The sequence below is a fragment of the Meleagris gallopavo genome, chromosome 2, assembly GCF_905368555.1.
Source record: "Meleagris gallopavo chromosome 2, MGAL_WU_HG_1.1, whole genome shotgun sequence".
NCBI lineage: Eukaryota > Metazoa > Chordata > Aves > Galliformes > Phasianidae > Meleagris > Meleagris gallopavo.
This window is the reverse complement of record NC_139405.1, coordinates 92,259,500-92,280,092: the sequence shown is the minus strand read 5'-3', so window position 1 is coordinate 92,280,092 and position 20,593 is coordinate 92,259,500. Positions and strand designations below refer to the sequence as shown.

The 20,593-nt window shown below is 35.5% G+C and overlaps 1 protein-coding gene across 2 annotated transcripts in view; it reads left to right on the top strand.

Moving 5' to 3' along the window:
* The window catches only part of MYT1L (myelin transcription factor 1 like), a 127,176-nt gene that overhangs the window by 30,184 nt on the left and 76,399 nt on the right, over window positions 1–20,593 (top strand). For both annotated transcript variants that reach the window (XM_085217966.1, XM_085217965.1), the window contains exon 5: window positions 17,539–18,516. In XM_085217966.1, coding sequence (XP_085074092.1) covers window positions 17,539–18,516 — 978 coding nt within the window. The remainder of the gene's footprint in view (window positions 1–17,538; window positions 18,517–20,593) is intronic.

Here is a 20,593-nt window from a genome sequence, read left to right as displayed (position 1 = left end):
CATAAGATCTTCTGGGAGTAAACATAGTCATCACTATATGGACAGACTTAGAGCAGAGATAATCAGATAAAAGATAGAGTTAGCGTCAATTTATGAGGAAGATAATATGGGGCTCCTTGTAGCTTAAGGCTATAGCCTTATAGGCCAAAGGGTGTAGATGAATAACAGAGTTTGTTCTTGGTGAGGTATAGAAGCTAATTAATAAACCGGACGTTTTTAGATACTTATTTCTTACTAATTTTGAAAGGGATCTTGATGTTTCACTTTCTTCTGCTCATAGCATACACAACACTGGTAGAACTTGGACTGTTGATTTTCCATGGAAATAAAGCATAAAGTTAGGGATTCTGAAAACACATGGACTGAATATGGCACTTTCCTTTATCTGCTGAGTACATGGGAAAATTAGTCTGTCAGTTCTGAAGTGAGCTGTCTGAATCAGTCACTGCTCAGTACAATTTAGATAGTGTAGTAAACTGTCACCCATCTTTTAAGAAACCTTAGCAGAAAGTCTCAATGTATCTTACTGTTCCTTTGCCTGGAAACAAAATGCAGCATTGTGCAATAGACAGTAAGATACCTGCATAATTCTCTTAAAAATTTCTTTTACTTGTGCTATAGATGAAAGCAGTTCAGAAAATTATTGTCTAAGAGGAGAAAAGTAATTGAAAAGCATTGTCTAAGAAGAGAAAAAAATTAAAATCTAATAATATAAGTATTGGTGATAGAAGAATTCCATTAGTAGGTATAGCACTATGGAGCCAGCAAGTAAGGGGGGGAGGGGGAAGGAAAGGTTTTTTTACCATTTCATAGGCAAAATGCAGTCTTCTGTTAGAAAATAACTGATCTTGGGAAACTCTGCTGGCGTCTTATTGCTCTTCTTTTTAGTTAAAATAAAGTAAATTTTGATGAGATTCTCAGAGAACTTCAGGTAATAAACGTGTAGAATTTTTCCTGAAAGTACTTGGACTTTCACTGAAACCATGTCAAACTTTTTGAAAATCGCATCTTTCTATACTTGTCATTGAAAAACTAAAGAATTTGAAAAATACGAAAGTATCCTAAAGCAACACTCTTACAAATCTCAAAATACCAATTTTTTTTTTTAATTAAAATAATCTTTCAGATGTGAGGCCCAAATTCTTTGCTCATATTTCTCTATATAATCCACCGAATCAAGATTAATCCTTAAAATTTTCTAGTAGTGGCCAACATATTATCTTTCAGTTTCCATTAAATGCACTCAGTGTCTTTGTAAAACATCTGTATGTCTGTGAACGACTGTTTGTTGGGAAGCCCTTATATTCAGCTCCACCACTAAAGGGAAGATGAATTTTTTCAATACCTCATACTCAAGAAAAAAAGGTCAAACAGATGTCCTTTTTTAAGATAGGCAAATCTGTAAATTGTAATGCAAATGGGAAATAAAAGTAAGAAAGAGTAAGAAAAAAGGCTGATTTTAGAGTGCCCCTTCTCTGTGATGCTAACTGTTGAAACTCTCTGGATTAAAATCTGTAAGGCATGTTTGATTTGCAAGGTAAACTGAAGTACTTCCTCCTGAGATGAGCTCGCTTCAGGTAGTTGGGTTCCAAAGACTGTTTCATAAAGCTTTTCTATTATAGAAAGAAATCTCCGCTGGAGGAGCTTCCGGAACAGATGTTCCAAGGCACCATTTAGCCCTTATCATATGAAGACATTCAAGATGGCTTGTACTCCAGGTATTTCATATTCGACCAGGGACAGGAGGAGGCTTATTCTAGGTCTTATTCAGGCTTATTCTAGGTCTAGAGAAACTTGATTCATCAATCAAATCCATTTCATAAATGATACTCCCAAAATGAATGCAGCTTACCAGGAAGTAAAGTGTTAGGATGTATAAATTTTTAGACTCTCCCTTACATTTTCTAATCAACTCAAATTAGCTGGCATATACAATATAGCAATATATGGTACTGTACCTAATTTATCAGGTGAAATATGGATGTAAAAGTAGCTGTTAAACACAAGTAGTGTAAATTCAAGGAGATATATTAAAATTGGTGGGGTTTTTGTTTGTTTTCTTTTTTTTTTTTTTAATGAAGTCTAGCACAAGAAAGGAGGGAGAGATGTGTAGCAGGTTTCACATTTTTTCAAATTATGGAATTAATTTTAACAGTCTGGTAAAATGTTCCATTTTTCTTCCATTTGCATGAGCTAGACACAGACACACAGGCACTCATAATTTGAAATCCACTTATCAATGTTATTACTGAAGTTAATGCTTCCTCTGTCTTCCTGCTGCCTTCATCAGATTGCTTCTGCAGCACTTATGTATGTCCCTTCAAGCAAGGGGAGACACAAACACCAATCATGTGCTGAGGAAATTATGGTAGCATATAGCTTTCCAACTGTCCTTGCAACTGAAGACACTCACCATCTTGATAAAATAAAGATGACAGCTCTGTATTGTCAAGATGGCATGTCAGCCTTCTGGTCATTAATCATTTAATATCATTTAATAATTTAAACTATTGTCAGGAAAGTGGTCATCTGTTTAGTGAACATGATGTTCAGCATTAAACAGAACGGAGAGCTGGACTTATCATTTACCTCATAGGCAAAGCATCTAAAAGAAGAAAATTGTAGCTTTAAGTGAAGAGGCCGGAAAGCATCATTTCACCGTTTGGAAAGATGTATCTGGATAGAAGTGCATTTTCCAGGGCCAAGGAAGAATTAGTAAATACCTAACAGCCTTAAGAGGGTAAGCAGATATTAACCATCTGCTAGTAGACTCTACTGCTATCATCATTTCTTCTCCTTTATTAAAAAAGATACCTTGTGCATAGGATGTCTCACAGATAACAAAATAAAGAAGAAGAAAAAAGAAAGAATTGTAACTGAAAGTCATTTATCCTAGCTGACATGTTGATTTTCTCTAAATAGGAAGTTTAAGTTGCTTTACTGATCTAGTTATGAAGTACATGAGCCTGGAAGTGCTTGGGTCAAGCCACCATATAAGACAATTTTTATTAATGACTTCTTTCTCCATTGAAGATACAAATGTAGACTAGAAGTTCTAATGTTTAGCAGTTTATATTATTTCATGTGGAGACACAGGGACTAGATGTTTTCTCTGAAAATTTTGATTGGAAATAATGTGCTTAAGAGATTTGGAACAGATAGCTCAGAGCTGAAAAGTAGGTAATGCCAGTTCTTGTGGTTTGAATCTATTTATTTTAGTTCTTGTATATTTGCAGTTGTTTGGCTAGTGGATTGCTATGGTTGGCTGCTATGTTAGTATAACAAATTTTGCTTGTTGCTCTGTTGCTCTGCTCAAGGTGTTTACTCTTTGCTGCTGATAAGAGAGTACGATTGGTTAGAGGCATTATTTAAGTGTTATTTTTACTTCTCTTAAGTGATATAGGGCCTGTGACTGAACTTGTTACACGAGGATAAATAAAGAATAAGCTCATACCTTTTAGCAGTCAGTGCATTCCCATGTTGAAAGTTAGGAATGTACTTTAGTTCTTTTCTGATATGGGGGTTTGCATATTTAGCTCCTTTCTTTACAAATAAAAGGCCTTAAATGAGATGTGAACTTTCTGATCTTTCAAGAGCAAATGATTCAATTATAGCTTTATGCAATGTAGGAAAATCATTCAGCTTTGATGAGACAGATTACAGATCTATGTCATACACAACTTCTGTTGACATAAGCAGAAATTCTTTAAAGGACACTGAGATACTTAGGAAGTTTGAACTAAAGGCTGTGGTAAGAGCATCTCACTAAACATTCAGCAGCGCATCTGATTTTAATGCTATTTTGTTCTGAATTTATTTTGCTTGTGCATGGGGTTGTTTACTTGTATTTTTAATTCATTGACTTTTCCTTCATTGTTACCTGTAATTGAGTTGTTGTGACTATTGTAATGTCATTTCAAGGCTTATATGTGACTAAACCTTTATCTAATCTTGCTAGAGAAGTTGATCTTTAAAGGAACCATTTATCTCAGCAGTTCTGCTTAGTATTCTCAAATATTACAGTCCTCAAGAAGTGGGTGCATAGAGGCTAACTTTTCTGTATCTCTCTTACATCCTTCTGTCTGCAAATAAATGCAGAGTGGATCCTTGACTTCCCCTCTTTCATTTGTTATCTGGCAGGATGATGTAGTAAAATTAATTATTTCTGAAATTAGCTGGAGTGGAGAAGAGATTCAGAGTGAAAAGTACTATAGCCTTAGAACTGTATTTCTGATCTTTCTCAGATTCTCCATAAACAGTTAATCTCCAATGATCTTTTATTTTTGGCATAACTGTGCCAAGAGGCTAGTTGCTTGTGCGGTTTATTTCTTTTAAGAGCCAATAGTGTACTCAGTATGGATGGTCTTTGCATCCATATCTGCAAACAAAATCATCTGATGTTGCTGTATAAAGTCTTACATCTGGGACATAGCACTTTGGGAAATATACCCACAGGTTGTGCAAAAATGAATTCTTTATGTTCTCTTTGAAATCCTTTGCCCTTTACAGTGCTGCTTCAAAGATACCATTTTCCAGACTGTACTACATCTCAGAGAGTACAGACCCTGTATGAATCCTTCCTGATACTGCAGATGTAAGGATTCTTAAAAAATGTTTCATTTGGTGAGTGTTATAGGTTTCTATTTACCTAAACACTCTTGTGTTTAGATTGTAGCACAGAAGACAAATTTTAATCGTTGTAGTCATTCATAGTTCCTGCCGGACTGACAATATTTGTCCAAAGAGTGAACACAAGGGGTAATTTTTTACACTGAAAAGTAGAGAACCTCATTTGGTTGTTGTAGGGGTAAATTTTCCACTATAACATGTCCTTCAGGGGATAAAAAATTGAAATAAAAGTCCATACTGGATTGATTATTTCTTTTGATGCATATCTATTCTCATGAATAAATTTTGCAGTCCTGGCAAATTCCTCCTGTCACAGAAATTTTGTTAAATTGAAAAATATAAACATACAAAAAAACACTCTTAGAAACAAAAAGTTTTGATGTGTTATTACAAACATATGTATGTAATTTCATCCAAACACCAGGAAGCCCATCAGGAGTGATTTGTTTACTGTGCAGGTGATGAGACACTGGAATAGATTGCCCAGAGAGGGTGTGAAGTCTCTGTGGAGATATTCAAAAGACTCTTGGACACTCTGCTTTGGATGTCACTGCTTGAGCAGCGTTTAGACCAGATAGATCCAGAGGTCCCTTAAAAACTCAACCAGTCTATGATTCTTTGAGTTGTGAAGCATTTATTTCCCATTTTACAGGTTTCTAGATGTTCCAGACTTGTTTGTCATCTGTGCTGCAGATGACATAGTCATTTTATATAATGGGAGATCCTCTCTGATTTAATTTATTGTACAGATAGTCTGTGAGAGGAAACTTTTGGATCTACAGTTAGCTAGCTGAACAGAAAGGATGATCAAGTTAGGAGAGGGCGAAGAGGGCTAATGTGGAGAAAGAAGCCACCTGAAGTACTTTGGTAGAGAATGTAAAATAGTTATTAGGGAAGGCCAAAGATGTGGGGGTGGAGTTGACTTGCTTTTTTCACTGTTATTATTGTAATTCACAGAATTATTTGGAACAGAATGACTTCATACAAAAAATGCCAAAAGTAGACAGTAATATTAAGTGCATCAAGTACCCATAATGCCAGAGTTACTGGATTTTTTTATCATGTAATTTCCAAGGAATCCATGGCAGATACTATGTGCTCTGTGCACTAAATATTCCTGTTTTAAAAGAAATTTGCATTGATTCCGCAAGAAAAAGTTGTGCTAGCTAACAGAACTGACAGTTCAGGACTTAATGTGAGTTGATTAGGTAAATAGTCATGTTATCCCAAAAGCTAAGTTTTGCAAGCTATATTGTTAATAGGGAGAGTCTTAGTCTTAATGTGTTAATAGGGAGAGTACCGATCTTGTTGTGACACCAGAGAAACTTCATGGGAGATCTACATTTACAATTAGAAAAAAGAGAAAAAGAAATCATGTCTACATTTTTTTCCTTGTTAGATGTGGATAAATGAAAGTAACAGGTGTGAACACAAGTACACGAGTACAGGTGTAGCACGAGTCTGATGGACTGAGATAAGTTCAGGCACCTGAGCTGAGTGTGAGAAGTGAAATGGGAGTTCAACACCACATTTTCTTCTTTTCCAACATGGAAAGTTAGCAATTAAACCAGAGACTGCTTTGGATAAGCATTGCTCTTAAGCACTCTGCTGAACCTCTGTCACACCTCCAAAAAAATTTTCAAGAACTGCAGCAAACCAAAGAAGGTCGTACTTCTGGGAAAGCAGGACATTATGTATTTCTTTCTTGCTTTGGGAACACTCTAACCATATTATGAATTGACTGCTTAATATACAAAAACAGTCCTGGGAGCAGAGATCAGAAACAACATTTTTCCCTTGTAGGTGAGTGCCCTTGTTTACTAAGTACAATGAAAGCAGTACATTTTTGCATGACCCAAATAACTTGAAAGTTATATAGTTCTCCTGTGTTTTCTGCTTCCTAGTCAGTTTGCATCCACTCTTTTAATATGGTGACTAGCATACTTTTTTAGTGAATTTGATAGTGAACCCATTCAAAGTAGGAGAGCTTTTACTCTTAGTTTTCTGTTCCTTAATAACTGTACTGCTAAACAATGTTTTTTTTTTTTTTCTGTGAGATAAAGGGGGTTGAGCAAAGGAAGGAAGGAAGGAAACAGTTCTTCCTTCAACTATAACTTAAAGCAAGCCAATCAAAGCAACAGCTTACAATAAAGTCTTATTCTGTCTGCTGTGTATTAGACAAATTGGGTTTCTGTGGGAACTTTTGTATGAAAATGGCCAGTATCTAGAATTCTTCAAAGCTTAAATGGACATGGGTGAAGAATTTCTTAAGACTGGAGATATTTGGAGAGAATTAGAAGCAGAGCCTTCAACAGTTGATATGTATTTGCGGTGTTTGGGTTTAGAGTTCAGGTGTGTCCTAGGTTTGAATTTAGAAGTAGTTGTATCACCAAGAGAAATGGAAATGTGACTATTCCTATACAAGTCACATGAAAATTTCCATTTGAAAATGGTGTAGAAATCTCTGCTACTATTCACAATAATTTGTTTTTGTTAAGCGATTCCAGCTGGAATGCCAATTAAATAGAATGATGAGATGTATTGCTCCAAAAGCCAGAGGATCTTCTGATGCAGAAACAGAAAGAAAAAAAAATCCAAGTGTAAAAGGAAGTAAAGGACTTATGCAGGAAAAAAAGGATTGCAGGAAAGCATAAATAAATTATTAGGAAACTGACATGGGAGTGCAGTAGAGAGTAAGTGAAATATGTTAACATTCCTTCCTGGAACAGCAAGAAATGAGGAAGACATGAAAGCAGCGATCTATATTCTGCACTGTGCAGAATAATTAAAATAACAGTGCGAAAGCTTTAAGAAACATGGGTCATCTTACAATAGAGTTGATCAGGATCAGTGTTAGACAAAATATCCACACTCACATGAAGAGCATTCTATTCTGTTGTTATATTTTTGCTTCCATTTTTCTATAGTTCATGATGTGATGTAATGCAGCGTCCATTGTAGTAGTGTGACCATACCATACTGATAATATTTTATATTACTGATATTGGTAGAATTACGACAAGAGAAATGCAGTACACATTTAAAAGAATATAAAGTAAGTGTTGATTCTCTGAGACTATTCATCACATGGAAAACTGAGATTATTCAACTTGACTTGATCTTTGGAACAGTGATGAGCCAAAATTAGTAATTATTTAGAAATAGTCAACTAAAAGAAATAACAATGTTAGGAGTAGTGTGGAGCTGCATCAAGGGAGGATCAGGTTGGGTGCTAGGAAAAGGTTCTTCACCTGACAGTGATTGGGCACTGGAACAGATTTGCTAGGGCAGTGATCATGGCCCCAAGCTGCCAGAGTTCAAGCAGTGTTTGGACAGTGCTCTCAGACATAGGGTCTGGTTTTGTAGTTGTCCTATGTGGAACCAGGAGCTGGACTTGATGGTCTTTGTGAGTCCCTTTCAACTTGGGGATTCTATGATGACCAAAGAGAAGGTAACTGTCCTTTGAAAATATGTGTTTTGCTTGATATTTGCATGTTGCAAATCACCAAGAAGGGAGGCAGTGTGTAAACAATGTACACAATTTGAGTTTTATGAAGGTACTTGATGTAGTTTCATTTAATAAATATTTGGAAATCAGAAGACATAATACAACACCAGATATAGAGTCACAAAATAGTCTAGATTCAAAAATAACTTCAGGATCATCCAACGATCAGCCTGACCGCCTGAGTCCCATCTCTAAACCATGTCCCATGCTTCGTCATTTATGACAGAAGGAAAAAATTCACGTTGGATAAATTAATTCCATTGGTTCTTAAGTAGCTCAGATACTTCAGTGTGCATTCAAGTTAATGAGACTGAAAATAATCATACAAGATATAATTGAGAGAGAACAGTGTATTGGGGGAATTCAATATGGTTCACCTTGTGAATCCTTGGAGACAAGAAAGTAATTTCAGTCAGAATTGACTCTGATCTCATGTACCTTACTTTCATGTGTGAACTCCAGTTAGACAGTTCCTGCACTGTTCCTTGAGTCCAGACTCAGACTCAGGATTTAGTTTTGTGCAGATTGTCTCTCTGCAGATTTTCTGTGTGTGTGTTTTCTTGAAAACCAACTACTGTGGTTATTTGTTACTTTGACTGATCCACTTTGAAGTTTGTCATTTCTATGCAGCCAGCTGAAGTAGGAGTTCCAGCAGAGAAGTCATGCACTGAGATTGCACTGCTCTAGTCTATGAAACCACTGCTATTGTAGCTCGAAGGTATGTCTTTAGTTAGAAATTTATACAGATTTATGTAAATATGTAGATGGTTGCATTTCTCCAACAAAAGTTTTCTTTTTATGAGAGACAATCTTTCATCATCAGGACACATTCCAGTGCAGATCTGAACAGCAGTAGGAAATCTCTCATGAAAGAGGAAGTGGCAATTTCTAAGTTGATAGTTTATTTTCTAAGTTGACTTGCGTTTTTGAGGTGAGAAGACAGTTGGAACAACCTAAGTGGAAAAATCCTTGCAGATACAATAGCAACAGAAAAAAAAAAATTATAGATCTGTTACCACAGCAAACGTTTCCAGCATTTGACTGATCTTTGGTACTCTAGTCTCTATCCTAAACATGTCTAGTGTTACAAGCCATTCATTTACATAGTATAAATGGCAAATAACAAAACATGTAAAGATTCCATAGCTAGCTGAGAGCTGGCTGCACCATGGAGTCACCATCTTCTGCTTTGTGAGAACTGCTGTGTACATGATTGACATTGACTGTTTAGAGTAACGTGGTTACAATAAGAAGTTCCATTCCTTTTTCTTTTTGAAATTCCAGCTGACAGTGTGCTTACAAACTTTCTTACCTTGTTCCACTTCTCTTCAGCTGGAGTAACGAAAGACTACATCTATGTCTGTGAATAAAACAGGCCATAAAACAGGTCTACTTATTTAATACTGTGTCCAGCCGCTGCAGCATGGCTTGAGTCCATATAGTTACTCTTCAACCTTCCAAAATAGAATGACCACATCTGGATTGCTTCCTGGGAATGATCCCTAACCAGTACCACTGTACTGTGCCTGGACATTGTTGGAAGGATGCTAGATTATTCAAATCAAAATCATGCCAGGGCTTCAATAGAAGTTGAAGTTTAACAGTATGAATAATTAAATGTCAGTGCTTGGTCGCCTGTCCTGCCCCTGATTAGTTTACACTAGAATGACTGTAACCTGAATGGCAAATTCCACTTTGTATTTACTTTCTCCTTGTTTTATGGCGTTATTCACTGTACTCTGTCACTAAAAGACAGGAGAATAGAGAGAGGTAGGTGAAGAAGCTAAATAAAGTGATAAGGGAAAAAGGAACTGACCACTTAGCATAGGATTTTATGTTTCAAATGAAGCGAAGTCTGTCACTCATTCACACAGAAATCTTTATCCTTCCAGATCCTTTGCCACTGAAATCACTGAGGGCGTAGAAGGAGAGACAGGAAGAAGAAATTTCAGTGATATTACATTTTGCAGTTCTCAGTGAGATGTGCCTCTATCTCCTCTGGCAGTTACATCAGATTATTAACATAATCTGCATAATCAAGCACAGTCAAATATAATTAATTAAACTTATAAGGTAGGTCAGGCTAATCCAATAGGATGCATCTCAGTCCACATAATTCATGCAGTCACAAGTATCCATCCCATCTAAAGCATCTATAATACCCCATCAGCCTTTTCCTATATAAGTTTGTCTACGTTTACAATCTCAAGATGGTTCTTTTTGGGTAGCTCCTTTATTCCATCCTCCCTGCAATTCCTTCTGTGTCATATTAGATATATTGTTAAAATTCAGCAAAGAACAATTTAAAAGCTCTGAGTAAAAACAGTTGGAAGAGAATTCATCCCATCAACTTCATTTATAGCCAGTCAAGAAAAATAATCACTTTTAAGGAATAATTCAGCCAATATATTTCAGATCCCTATCTTAGGATAAGATAAATCACATCCTGAGATGCATGTTTGTTTTTGTCTACTGCCTGTAGATGAAATCTGGATGGCTAGTTCACTTGAAAACATGTTCGGTATGGACATCTGCATTGAGTCAGATATCTGAACAACACTATTGAGAACAGATTATGTATGCCTACAGTAACAGTTTCCAACCAACCTGTATTTCTCAAATTTGTATGTGAAAAAGAAAATATTAGTTTATGAACATAAAACATGTTCTCTGGGCTACATCTTTTGCAAAACAGTTGTATTGGAGAGGGATGTAGAGAGGGGTCGCTGTCTCCTGAGAAGCCATTGCAGTAGCTCCATGAGAAGCTCCATATCAAGAGTTGTCTTAGTGGCTGTTCTCCCATCAGTACAGCCGTTCCTCTGCTCCCCTGCTGTCTCTCTGCTGTATCTCAGCATTTGGGGAATAGCTTTGGCTGCTTCATTGTGTGCTGCCCCGCTGAGTTCTGGAAACGTGAGAGAAAGGGAGAAATTGCTGTACTCTACTGAGTCATTATGAATCTATGAGAGAGGGCATCTCCTTTCCCTCATATATACTTCCTGGGGAGCAAAAATAGGATGAAACGAATACCAGCCATCAGCTAAAGATGCCTCATTATTTGTAACATTGTGAATCAGGTTACAAAAGTTAAGGACTGACTGAGCCCAATTATGGTCCTCAAATAAGTGTGGTCTTAGGGGTTTCATTGGTTAAATTGTATTGTCCTGGCAAATCCAATCTATCTATCTCTGATCATGGGTACTCTCGATGAGTTCCTTCTCAAACCTAAACATGTGCCTTGATACCAAATACTGCAGATGCTGCAAACTATTCATAACTGGACTGACTGGACAGGGCCCTGAAAATCTTAAGAACTTCTAAGTCAGCCCTTTTTTCAGCCAGGGTTGGACCAGATGACATCCAGAGGTATGTGATAAGCTCTAAGATCAAAGAAGGGCAAGAAGTATCTTGAGATGAAAAGAAGAAATCCTAAGCTGAGCACATCATCATGGGCCAGAAATTAGATTATTTTTTTTTTAATAAATTTTTGTGCATCTATCACTAGAAATAAAAATATCAGAGACGTGGTCTTGTAAAAGAAGCTTCATCAAGTGCCTCTAGAATCCTTTTCCAAAACTGTAGAGTTTATACCTATATCAAGTAGCTCATAGTGTATTTTTGGTAGGAAGATGCGGATGATTAACAAATAACCGTATTTTAAAAAATATGTTGTAAATTCATTCTTCTGGATGATCCAGAATAATGGGAATGACCCAAGAACCTCTGTTTTCTACCAATAATTCACGTGAATACTTAGAGATTAGAATGCTAATCATGGAAGTCTAACATAAAAGAGGCATAATAAGAGGCTGGAAGAATGGCTTAAGTTAAGAAAAAAGAGTTTTTTAATGGCATTGATTATATACTTATGCATTGAGATGAGAATACACTGCTTTGTGTGGAAACCAAAATCTTCAAAAATGCTTCTGTGCCAAAGTATTTTATCAATATTAATTGTTTCTATTTCAAATATATTTTAATACCAAAAAAAAAGAAAAAACAAGGAATGCTTTTGTATATCAGGAACCACTCCTCAACAAATAGAATAATTCAGATCCGTAAGGGTGCCTTTTAGTCTTTAGGAGAAAAAAAATAGTAGTACTTATTTTTCCAGTGGGCACAAGATAAAATGTGGAACACATAGAAAATAAGAATTTCAAAATGTAACAAGGGAAAAAAGAAAGAAGAAGAAAATACATGGTAAGCCGGTAAACTATGTTCAATTTTTGAATGTCTGTACAGGCTTGCTCTGTATTCTTTGCACTTTCTTTATAATACTGAATCCTACTGTGATGTGCTGTGTTCTTTTATCTCAGACCATCCTTGCCATGACTAATTACTCCTATTCTTAATTTATTTTACTTTGAGCATTGGTTATTATTTGAATATTGTAGTTATTACAGGAGACTCAAAGAAATAAAGCCCAGTATTATAACTATTATAAGTGTAGCAATCTGAGGGGGTGGATTTTGATACACACGCACACACACACATCTAATGTAATAATTGAAGTGCATCAAATACAGAAGTGAACAGTTATTTTTTTTCTTTTTGCTATCAGTAGGTAATGTAAGGTCCATAAAGGAATCAGAAACTGTAAAGATAAATTGTTTCGGTCTTTACCTAAAGCAGTGTAAAAGAATTTCAGGAATTGTTGCAGATATGAAAAACTGCATGAGGCCAACTTCATTTTTCAGTGTGTGCCTCAAATAGGCAAATTTAAAGGCTTGTGCTCTGGTCCAAATCTCATATCAATAGGAGTATTCAATCTTCTAGAAATTTTGCTTAGTAGAGTTGCATATGTGTTCTATTTCTTCATTGTGGAGTGGAGAAGAAACCAAAACCCTTTCAGAAGTTGCTGTAAGCTCACTAAGTTTTCCACATTCTCAGTTTCCTTACTCTTAAGATTTTTCCATTCAACTGTACATTCAATGTACAAAGAACCTTATCCCATATGATGATGTAACGTGTAAGATTTGGAATTTGTGTCAAGATTGTTTTGCTAAATATGCATGTACCTCATTTTACAGCTTAGAAGAGTGAAATGGCAGCACAGTAGTAACATATGCTGAGCACTTAGGAACTAACAAGAGGCAGCAGCAAGAGCAGTGAAGTGTCCTACAACAGGTGATGCTGCATGGATAATGAAGCCATCTGGGCGGGAAGCCTATATGACCACATGTAGATTCAGCTTGTTAGACATCGTGTTTTCCCATGCTTGGGAGAAATTGAGTAATTTGATACACAGACCACAGATTTGGAAATTCTCGTTTCAGAAGTCTTTGGTCTTCAATAGGAGCATAGTTGCTATTATTACTGAAGTATCATTGCCTCTCTCTGCAGAATCTCTCAAACTAATGCTATATATAATCATACTCAAAATGAAGGTGCCATTTTGCATTACTCCTTACACTACTAAAATCATAGCAAGCCATTTATTCCGTAAAGAAGTTGTTCACATAAATAAATGATAGAAACAAAAGGAGGTAACACGGATATAGAGGCTACAGCCCTTATTTGCCAGTGACTCCTTGTATGACATAGAGTCACTCACCTGCTTTGTATCTCAACTTCCCATCTGTAAAATGGGCTTAAAATACCTACCTCACAGGGGTGTTGTGAGGCTTTTTAATATAATGTTTGTAAAGTGCTTTGAGATCCTTGGATGAAAGGTGTAATAAGAAATCAAATTATCCACATTTTTATTTTTTACTGCAATACAAGAGTACACTTTTATTCAGATGGCTGAAGACTTCCAGCTCTTAAACCTATTCCACATATTCCTCACTATAATTTGTCTGACATTTGTTTTATCTATTGGGGGATAAACAAAACAAATTTTGCATTCACTAATTACTAAATTGTCATAGTATTCTGGGAATGAGGGCTAAAATAATCTAATATTTGTTTTAAACTGTGTTGCATATTTCTTTTTCATGCAACCCCAAATCTTACTGGCGGCTCTTCACCTAATTAGCTGAGTTGTTTCTTTTTGAGACACTCGGATGCTTCTCCAAATAAAAAAAATGTAATTTGAGTCAGTGGTTCTAAAAGTTCTGTAAGGAATAGATTAGGCTGTTTAGTCCTACATACTTTGCAGTCATTTAACAAACAACCATTAAATAACGTCATGTAAAGGTTAGTAGAAGTTACAGGTTACATCTAAGGGAGCATAGAAACATGAAGTGTAATCAAGATTAGATTTTACGCAGCTGAATAAAAGACACATATGTTCACAGAACTGCTAGGCTGGCATATTTTGTGGAAGTGAACTAAGACACAATCTAATTTATTACTTAAACTTTTAGTTTAATAAACAAGTGACAAGGATGCTTCACTAGATCAGGTCAGAAGGCTCAGCATACAACAGACTATTATTGAGGAGATGATACAGTATGCATAACAATGTATTTGTTGGAATTAACTGCTTCATAGTGATAAGAAATGTATGAAAAATAGTTGTTAAAGAAAGTAGCAGATCTAAGAAAAGGACAAAAATTGAAAGAGGAGGAATGAATCTAGATTAAAATATTTTGTTTTCCTGCCTCTCTCATCCAGGATTCATGCTTTACACCTTTCTCCTCCACCACCTTTTTTTCTTCTTCTTTTTAGGACTGAACGGGCAGGAACCCTGAAAAGGATATAACCAAACAGAATAAAAAATATTATAGTTACAGCTTTCACCCAGCTTCACCTACTCAAAAGGAATTTACATGTCTTCATTCATACAGTATGTGACTCATATTTTGACTTTTTACTGTTGTGGAGGCAAGCTATAACACATTCCTCCCTTGATAATCATTTACATGACTCTTACTCATGTAAAAGCAAACACAAAAACATTTATGTAGAAAACAAACCCTCAAATTTATTTATTTTTTTACATTTTAGGATTGGCCTAGAGTAGTCACTTCTTACCTGAACAGTTCTCTGGATGGCTTTTGAAAACATATTTTTTCCCCGTGCTTTATTTCAGTATCCTGTTAAATTTGGGCTGATTTCATCAGTTTTTCTCTGTGTTTCATGCTAAGCTTGGAGGCACTGCTTCTTTAATTACTTTGATATTCCTTCTTCTACATCTAACTGCCAATCAGATCTAATTACAAGAACTGCCCAAAAATGCAATCTTAACAATCTTCTTGGCAGTAGATTTTGTCTTAAATCTAAATAAATGGGGTACTTGTTTGTACATTTTGCTTTAGAAAATGATCACTAGTATATTGAAAAATTTGATTTTCTGATAAGGCAAACTAATTATCCAGTAATGCTTAAATACCTACTTCTATGCAGACATTCAGGTGAATTTTTTTCACATAGGAAGCATAAGTGACATCCCTTAATATTAAAAACTGATACTCAGATATATGTAATTTTTAGTAGAAACATGAATATGAATAATAATTATCTTGAGAATAACAGCAACTAAAACAAAACCAACCTTAATGATAAATAGGTAACTCACTGCTGACTAAGAACATCTTGTTATGTGAAAACAACATAATATGCCTTCCTGCTAATTAGCCTCCCATTGTATTCAAATGGGTAACAGGTAATATATAGTAACTTCCATATAGAGCTTCTTTTTCCTAGACATAGGCTAGTCATCTATCAGGTCTGCTACTTAACTACAGCCTACTATCATCCCAGGATCCCTAACCACTGTGTAGAAGCAATACTATCTTATGGCTGAAATATTAATTATTGTGCTATTGAGCTTTGTATTTAAATCTCTGATTTACTCTCTTGTCCACTGACCTGAAAGTTACTTTTATAAAAATTATTTTTCTGTGATCAAAATGTTAGTATACAAGCCACCTACTAGCTGAACTTTTTCCATTTTGTTTTGCTTAGCCCAAAACATAAAGTCACACTGTAGAAAGTGCTGTATATTTAGGTGCACCAATGATGCAAATACATCTGAGCAGAAATATTATATTAGCAAGTTGATGGACTAGCTTTTGAGTAGGTTTTAATTGTTGGATCTCTACTGATTTCTTTGAGTTTGCAATAGATTGAAAAACTGGCATAACACGTCAACATAATAACAGACTTAGGAAATTTCCTTTCAGTTTGTGATGCTAAACATTTAAATATTGCTTGAGTAGTTGACAATCAAAAGTAAAATTTATGAGACATTTGTTAGTAAGCTATGGTGAATGTATATCTGTTTTAAGAACGGGTCTAATAATAACATAACTTCTGAGTGAACATGAGATATCAGAAAGTGCTCTCTGGATGATATTCATCTGACCAAATACAGATATCTTTAAGGTAGGCATCTGCTCTGAGCCCCTTTGTTGTCAGTGAAGAGAAACAGGCACTTTTAGTAAGTAATGCATTTAATTCTGAGGAAGATACCTTAGCCAGATCAGGTGGATTATACCCTTATAGTGTCTGCCTCTTTTACTGATCAAGGACAGGAATATCGAGCAGCTTACTGGGATACAGATGCCTGCCTTACTCATGTCTAAAGTTAGGTGAAATGAATCTCACCCTTAGGGCCTCACACTGGTTCAGTCTTAATACATATTCCCCGTACTTTTCAACAGCTGCTAAATCAAAGCTAAGTAAAAGACATGATACCTCTGCACCTCCAAGTTAGACTGCACAGGGTATTAGATAGCAGCCCTACCATACATGTATGACCATATAATTTGGACTAGCATATTAACTTAAAATTGCATTATGCATATAATTACTTTTATCTTCCATTCATATAACAATTCTTTTAAAATTTGTACTTCTCCACAGTTGATGTAATTAAACTAAGAGATTGTGATTTCTGCTGTTGGATCCACTAAGTAAAATGTTATTTTGGTCTTAGCATATAGTGATTGGTTCTACTGTTAATGATGTGTATGATGTTAAAAAAGATGTGTTTCCTGTTTGGTGTATATTTTTTCTCTTCTGGTGAATGTTATTCATCATTAAGAGAATAAAACCAGCAGTGTTCACTCCTTTCCCATTTACCATATTTACAGAATATAAAGAAGTGAGAAACATTTGAAACCTAGGCAGTTATATTAGTAATATGGTTGCAGTTAACCCCATAAAACTAAAATTAGAGATGAGAAAGAGAAGCTGAAGTTTGTATGCCATAATATTTTATCAGTAGTAGCAGTCAACACCTTGTTTTTATCTTATCAGTACTGTGAAATAAATTTGTTTGAATAGCAGAAAAACAGAAATAGCCTTATGGACTATAGAGAAATTCACTTAATAAAACTTAACTGCACATGGGCCTTAGTTGAATAGAATTGCTGTGTAATTAACAATATCTGACATGCAGTTTGTTTTCTGTCCATGTGATTGCAACAACAGTTCCAATTGTAGCCACTTTTTTTCTTTTCTTTTCCTTTTTCTTTCTTTCTTTGTTTCTTTCTTTGTTTCTGTTTTTTATGCAGAAGACCATCAAATGAATTGTCACAATACTCGAATAATGCAAGACACAGAAAAAGACGATAACAATAATGATGAGTATGATAATTACGATGAACTGGTGGCCAAGTCATTGTTAAATCTTGGCAAAATTGCTGAGGATGCAGCATACAGAGCCAGGACAGAATCAGAAATGAACAGCAATACATCTAATAGTCTGGAAGATGATAGTGACAAAAATGAAAATATTGGTCGGAAAAGCGAGCTGAGTTTAGACTTAGACAGTGATGTTGTTAGGGAAACAGTGGACTCCCTTAAATTACTAGCACAAGGACACGGTGTAGTGCTATCAGAAAACATTAATGATAGAAATTATGCAGACAATACTTCACAGCAAGATAATAGGAATATGAACTTTGTAATGTTAGGGAAGCCTGTGAACAATGGACTTACGGAAAAAATGGTGGAGGAGAGTGATGAAGAGGTGTGTCTCAGCAGTTTGGAGTGCTTAAGGAACCAGTGTTTTGATCTGGCTAGGAAACTCAGTGAGACAAACCCACAGGAAAGAAATCAACAGCAAAACATGAACACTCGTCAGCATGTCAGGCAAGAAGATGACTTCCAAGGAAGAACACCAGACCGGAATTACTCTGATATGATGAACCTAATGAGGCTTGAAGAACAGTTGAGCCCCAGATCTAGGACTTTTTCTAGCTGTGCAAAGGAGGATGGTTGTCACGAAAGAGACGATGATACCACCTCTGTTACTTCAGATAGGTCTGAAGAAGTGTTTGATATGACAAAAGGTAACTTAACCCTGCTTGAGAAAGCAATTGCTTTGGAAACTGAGAGAGCAAAAGCCATGAGAGAAAAAATGGCAGTGGAAGCTGGAAGGAGGGATAATATGAGATCATTTGAGGAACAATCTCCAAGACAACTTTCTGGGGATGACAGGAAGCCTAAACCCAGTGACGGCCATGTCAAAAAGCCATATTATGGTAAAGGTAATATTTCTATATACCGTATGTTATGTCATGAGAAAGTATGAACTAACATGTTAAGTTTTGCATAGAATTCTGAAATGAATTTATTAATTCCATAAAATGGTAAACTTGTTTAAATTGTGATAGTATGGCATGATTGTAAAGTAGTTTCATGCTGTGACTATAAAAAAATAATTCATTCTACGATGTTAGAAATATGGATAGTATTTCAGTGAATATCATTTGGCTGAACTGAAAAAATAAGTTTTCAGGGAAATAAACAAGAGATCATGTTGAAAGAGGCAAAGATTTTTCTCATATTTAATATATTTTATAGTGATTACTAAAAACGTGAGAGAGTGGAGTTTTATGTAGCAGGTAGTCAATCAGCTTTGAAGTGCATATTTTACAGGTTGGATTGGGTAGGTGGCATTGTGATTTATAAAATTATCATCAAATGACAGTTATTGATGAAGCCTCTCCCATCTAAAATGTAGAATTGCCTGATAGAAATTGAACAGTATCAGAATGACCGATAACACAAGATAGGGGCAGTGACTGCACATTAATTATCTTAAGATAGTAAGGTAATGGAAACCATTTGCTATGCAAGGCATGGTGTGGCCTGGGCTGAGATCAATAGCAATTTATTTCTTATGTGCATTCCACTTCACTGGTTTCATTCCATTGTGGAAACAGTTAAGGTGCTGCCTTGACCATAATTCAGTATAAAAGATACACACACACACAATATATATACACACAGAAAAAAATAATTAAAAAAAAAAAAGTGAAAATACCCAAAAAGGCAAACTAAAGGTTAACTTTAGAATGCGTTTTAATTTATGGGATTATCCTTGTTATGATGTGTTTATTTTACCACATTCCTCTTTAACATATCTACATCTGTACTTGTAGGGCTGTGTTGTATAAATTATTCAATACCTCCTGAAAGTGACCAAACACCTTTAATTCCCATTGACTTTAGTGGAAGTTGAGGACATGCTATTATTTCTTGGGAGCTGCTAAGTAGGGACTAGGTTTATCTTGTATTTGTTATTATAACAATAGATTCATCTCTGAAAATGAACGAGATGTTGAGCATTTTCCTACTTTTTATAAGTCAGTGTTTTGAAAGACTAATATCAGCCTGAGACATTCAGGTAGGCAGAAAACATCTCGGTCCAAGCAAGGTTTTGATTTTTTTACAAAGAAAAATAATGTCCAGTCTCTTAAAAAACTTGGAAATTACTATTATCAAATACTCTTGTGAGATGTATTGTAGCAAAGTGTTGTTGGTTTTGACTATATATATATATGGTCTAGTGAAGGCTATCGTGATGTTGGGTATTTGGGAAAGACAACTTTAGTTTAGTGTATTATTGCATTTCCATTTGGATGTCGTTCTAAATGTTGTTCACATATGTCACATGTTAGGTACCTCTTCTCTTTGAATATGTGTCTTTAATAAAACTACAGGAAAAAAAAGGAAAAACTAATTAATTTTTCAAGAGCTTTTTAACTCTTCTGTTGTTCAATCCTTCCAATCTTTATAGACATAGACTGTATGCATTTATGCATATAGATCTGCTATCTCCGAAAAGACAATATAAGTCCTAAAACAATATAAGTAAAAGACAGTAGCAATAGTGTGGACTTAATATTTCAGTAAATTCTAGAGCTTCTTTGAAACATCCTGTCCTTTAGGAGCTGTAGGCTGAATTGATAATAGATCCAAACCCCAGCCAGGGAGCCAAAAGACCGTGCTATGTGTTGTGGTCATTTGGACCAAAGAGTGTTGTGGTTGTTTGGACCAAGATGTGTTGTGGAAGTTTGGACCGAGAAACATTGTGGAGTGGATAGTTCTATGCTTTCTTTAATTAAGGCAACAAAGAAAAGTTGATTCCTTCCTTACATTAAAAAGGTAGTTGTTGAGAAAGGAAGCTTTAAGTTAGACAGTTGCTTATATCATTTGTTCTCAACTGATATATTATCTTCCAAATACTCCTAAAAGAGATATCCACAGAGATAAATGATATGATGAAGTGGAAACTTTTGGGGTACCCAGGTTTGCAATGAGAAATGTTTCAAGGCTTCT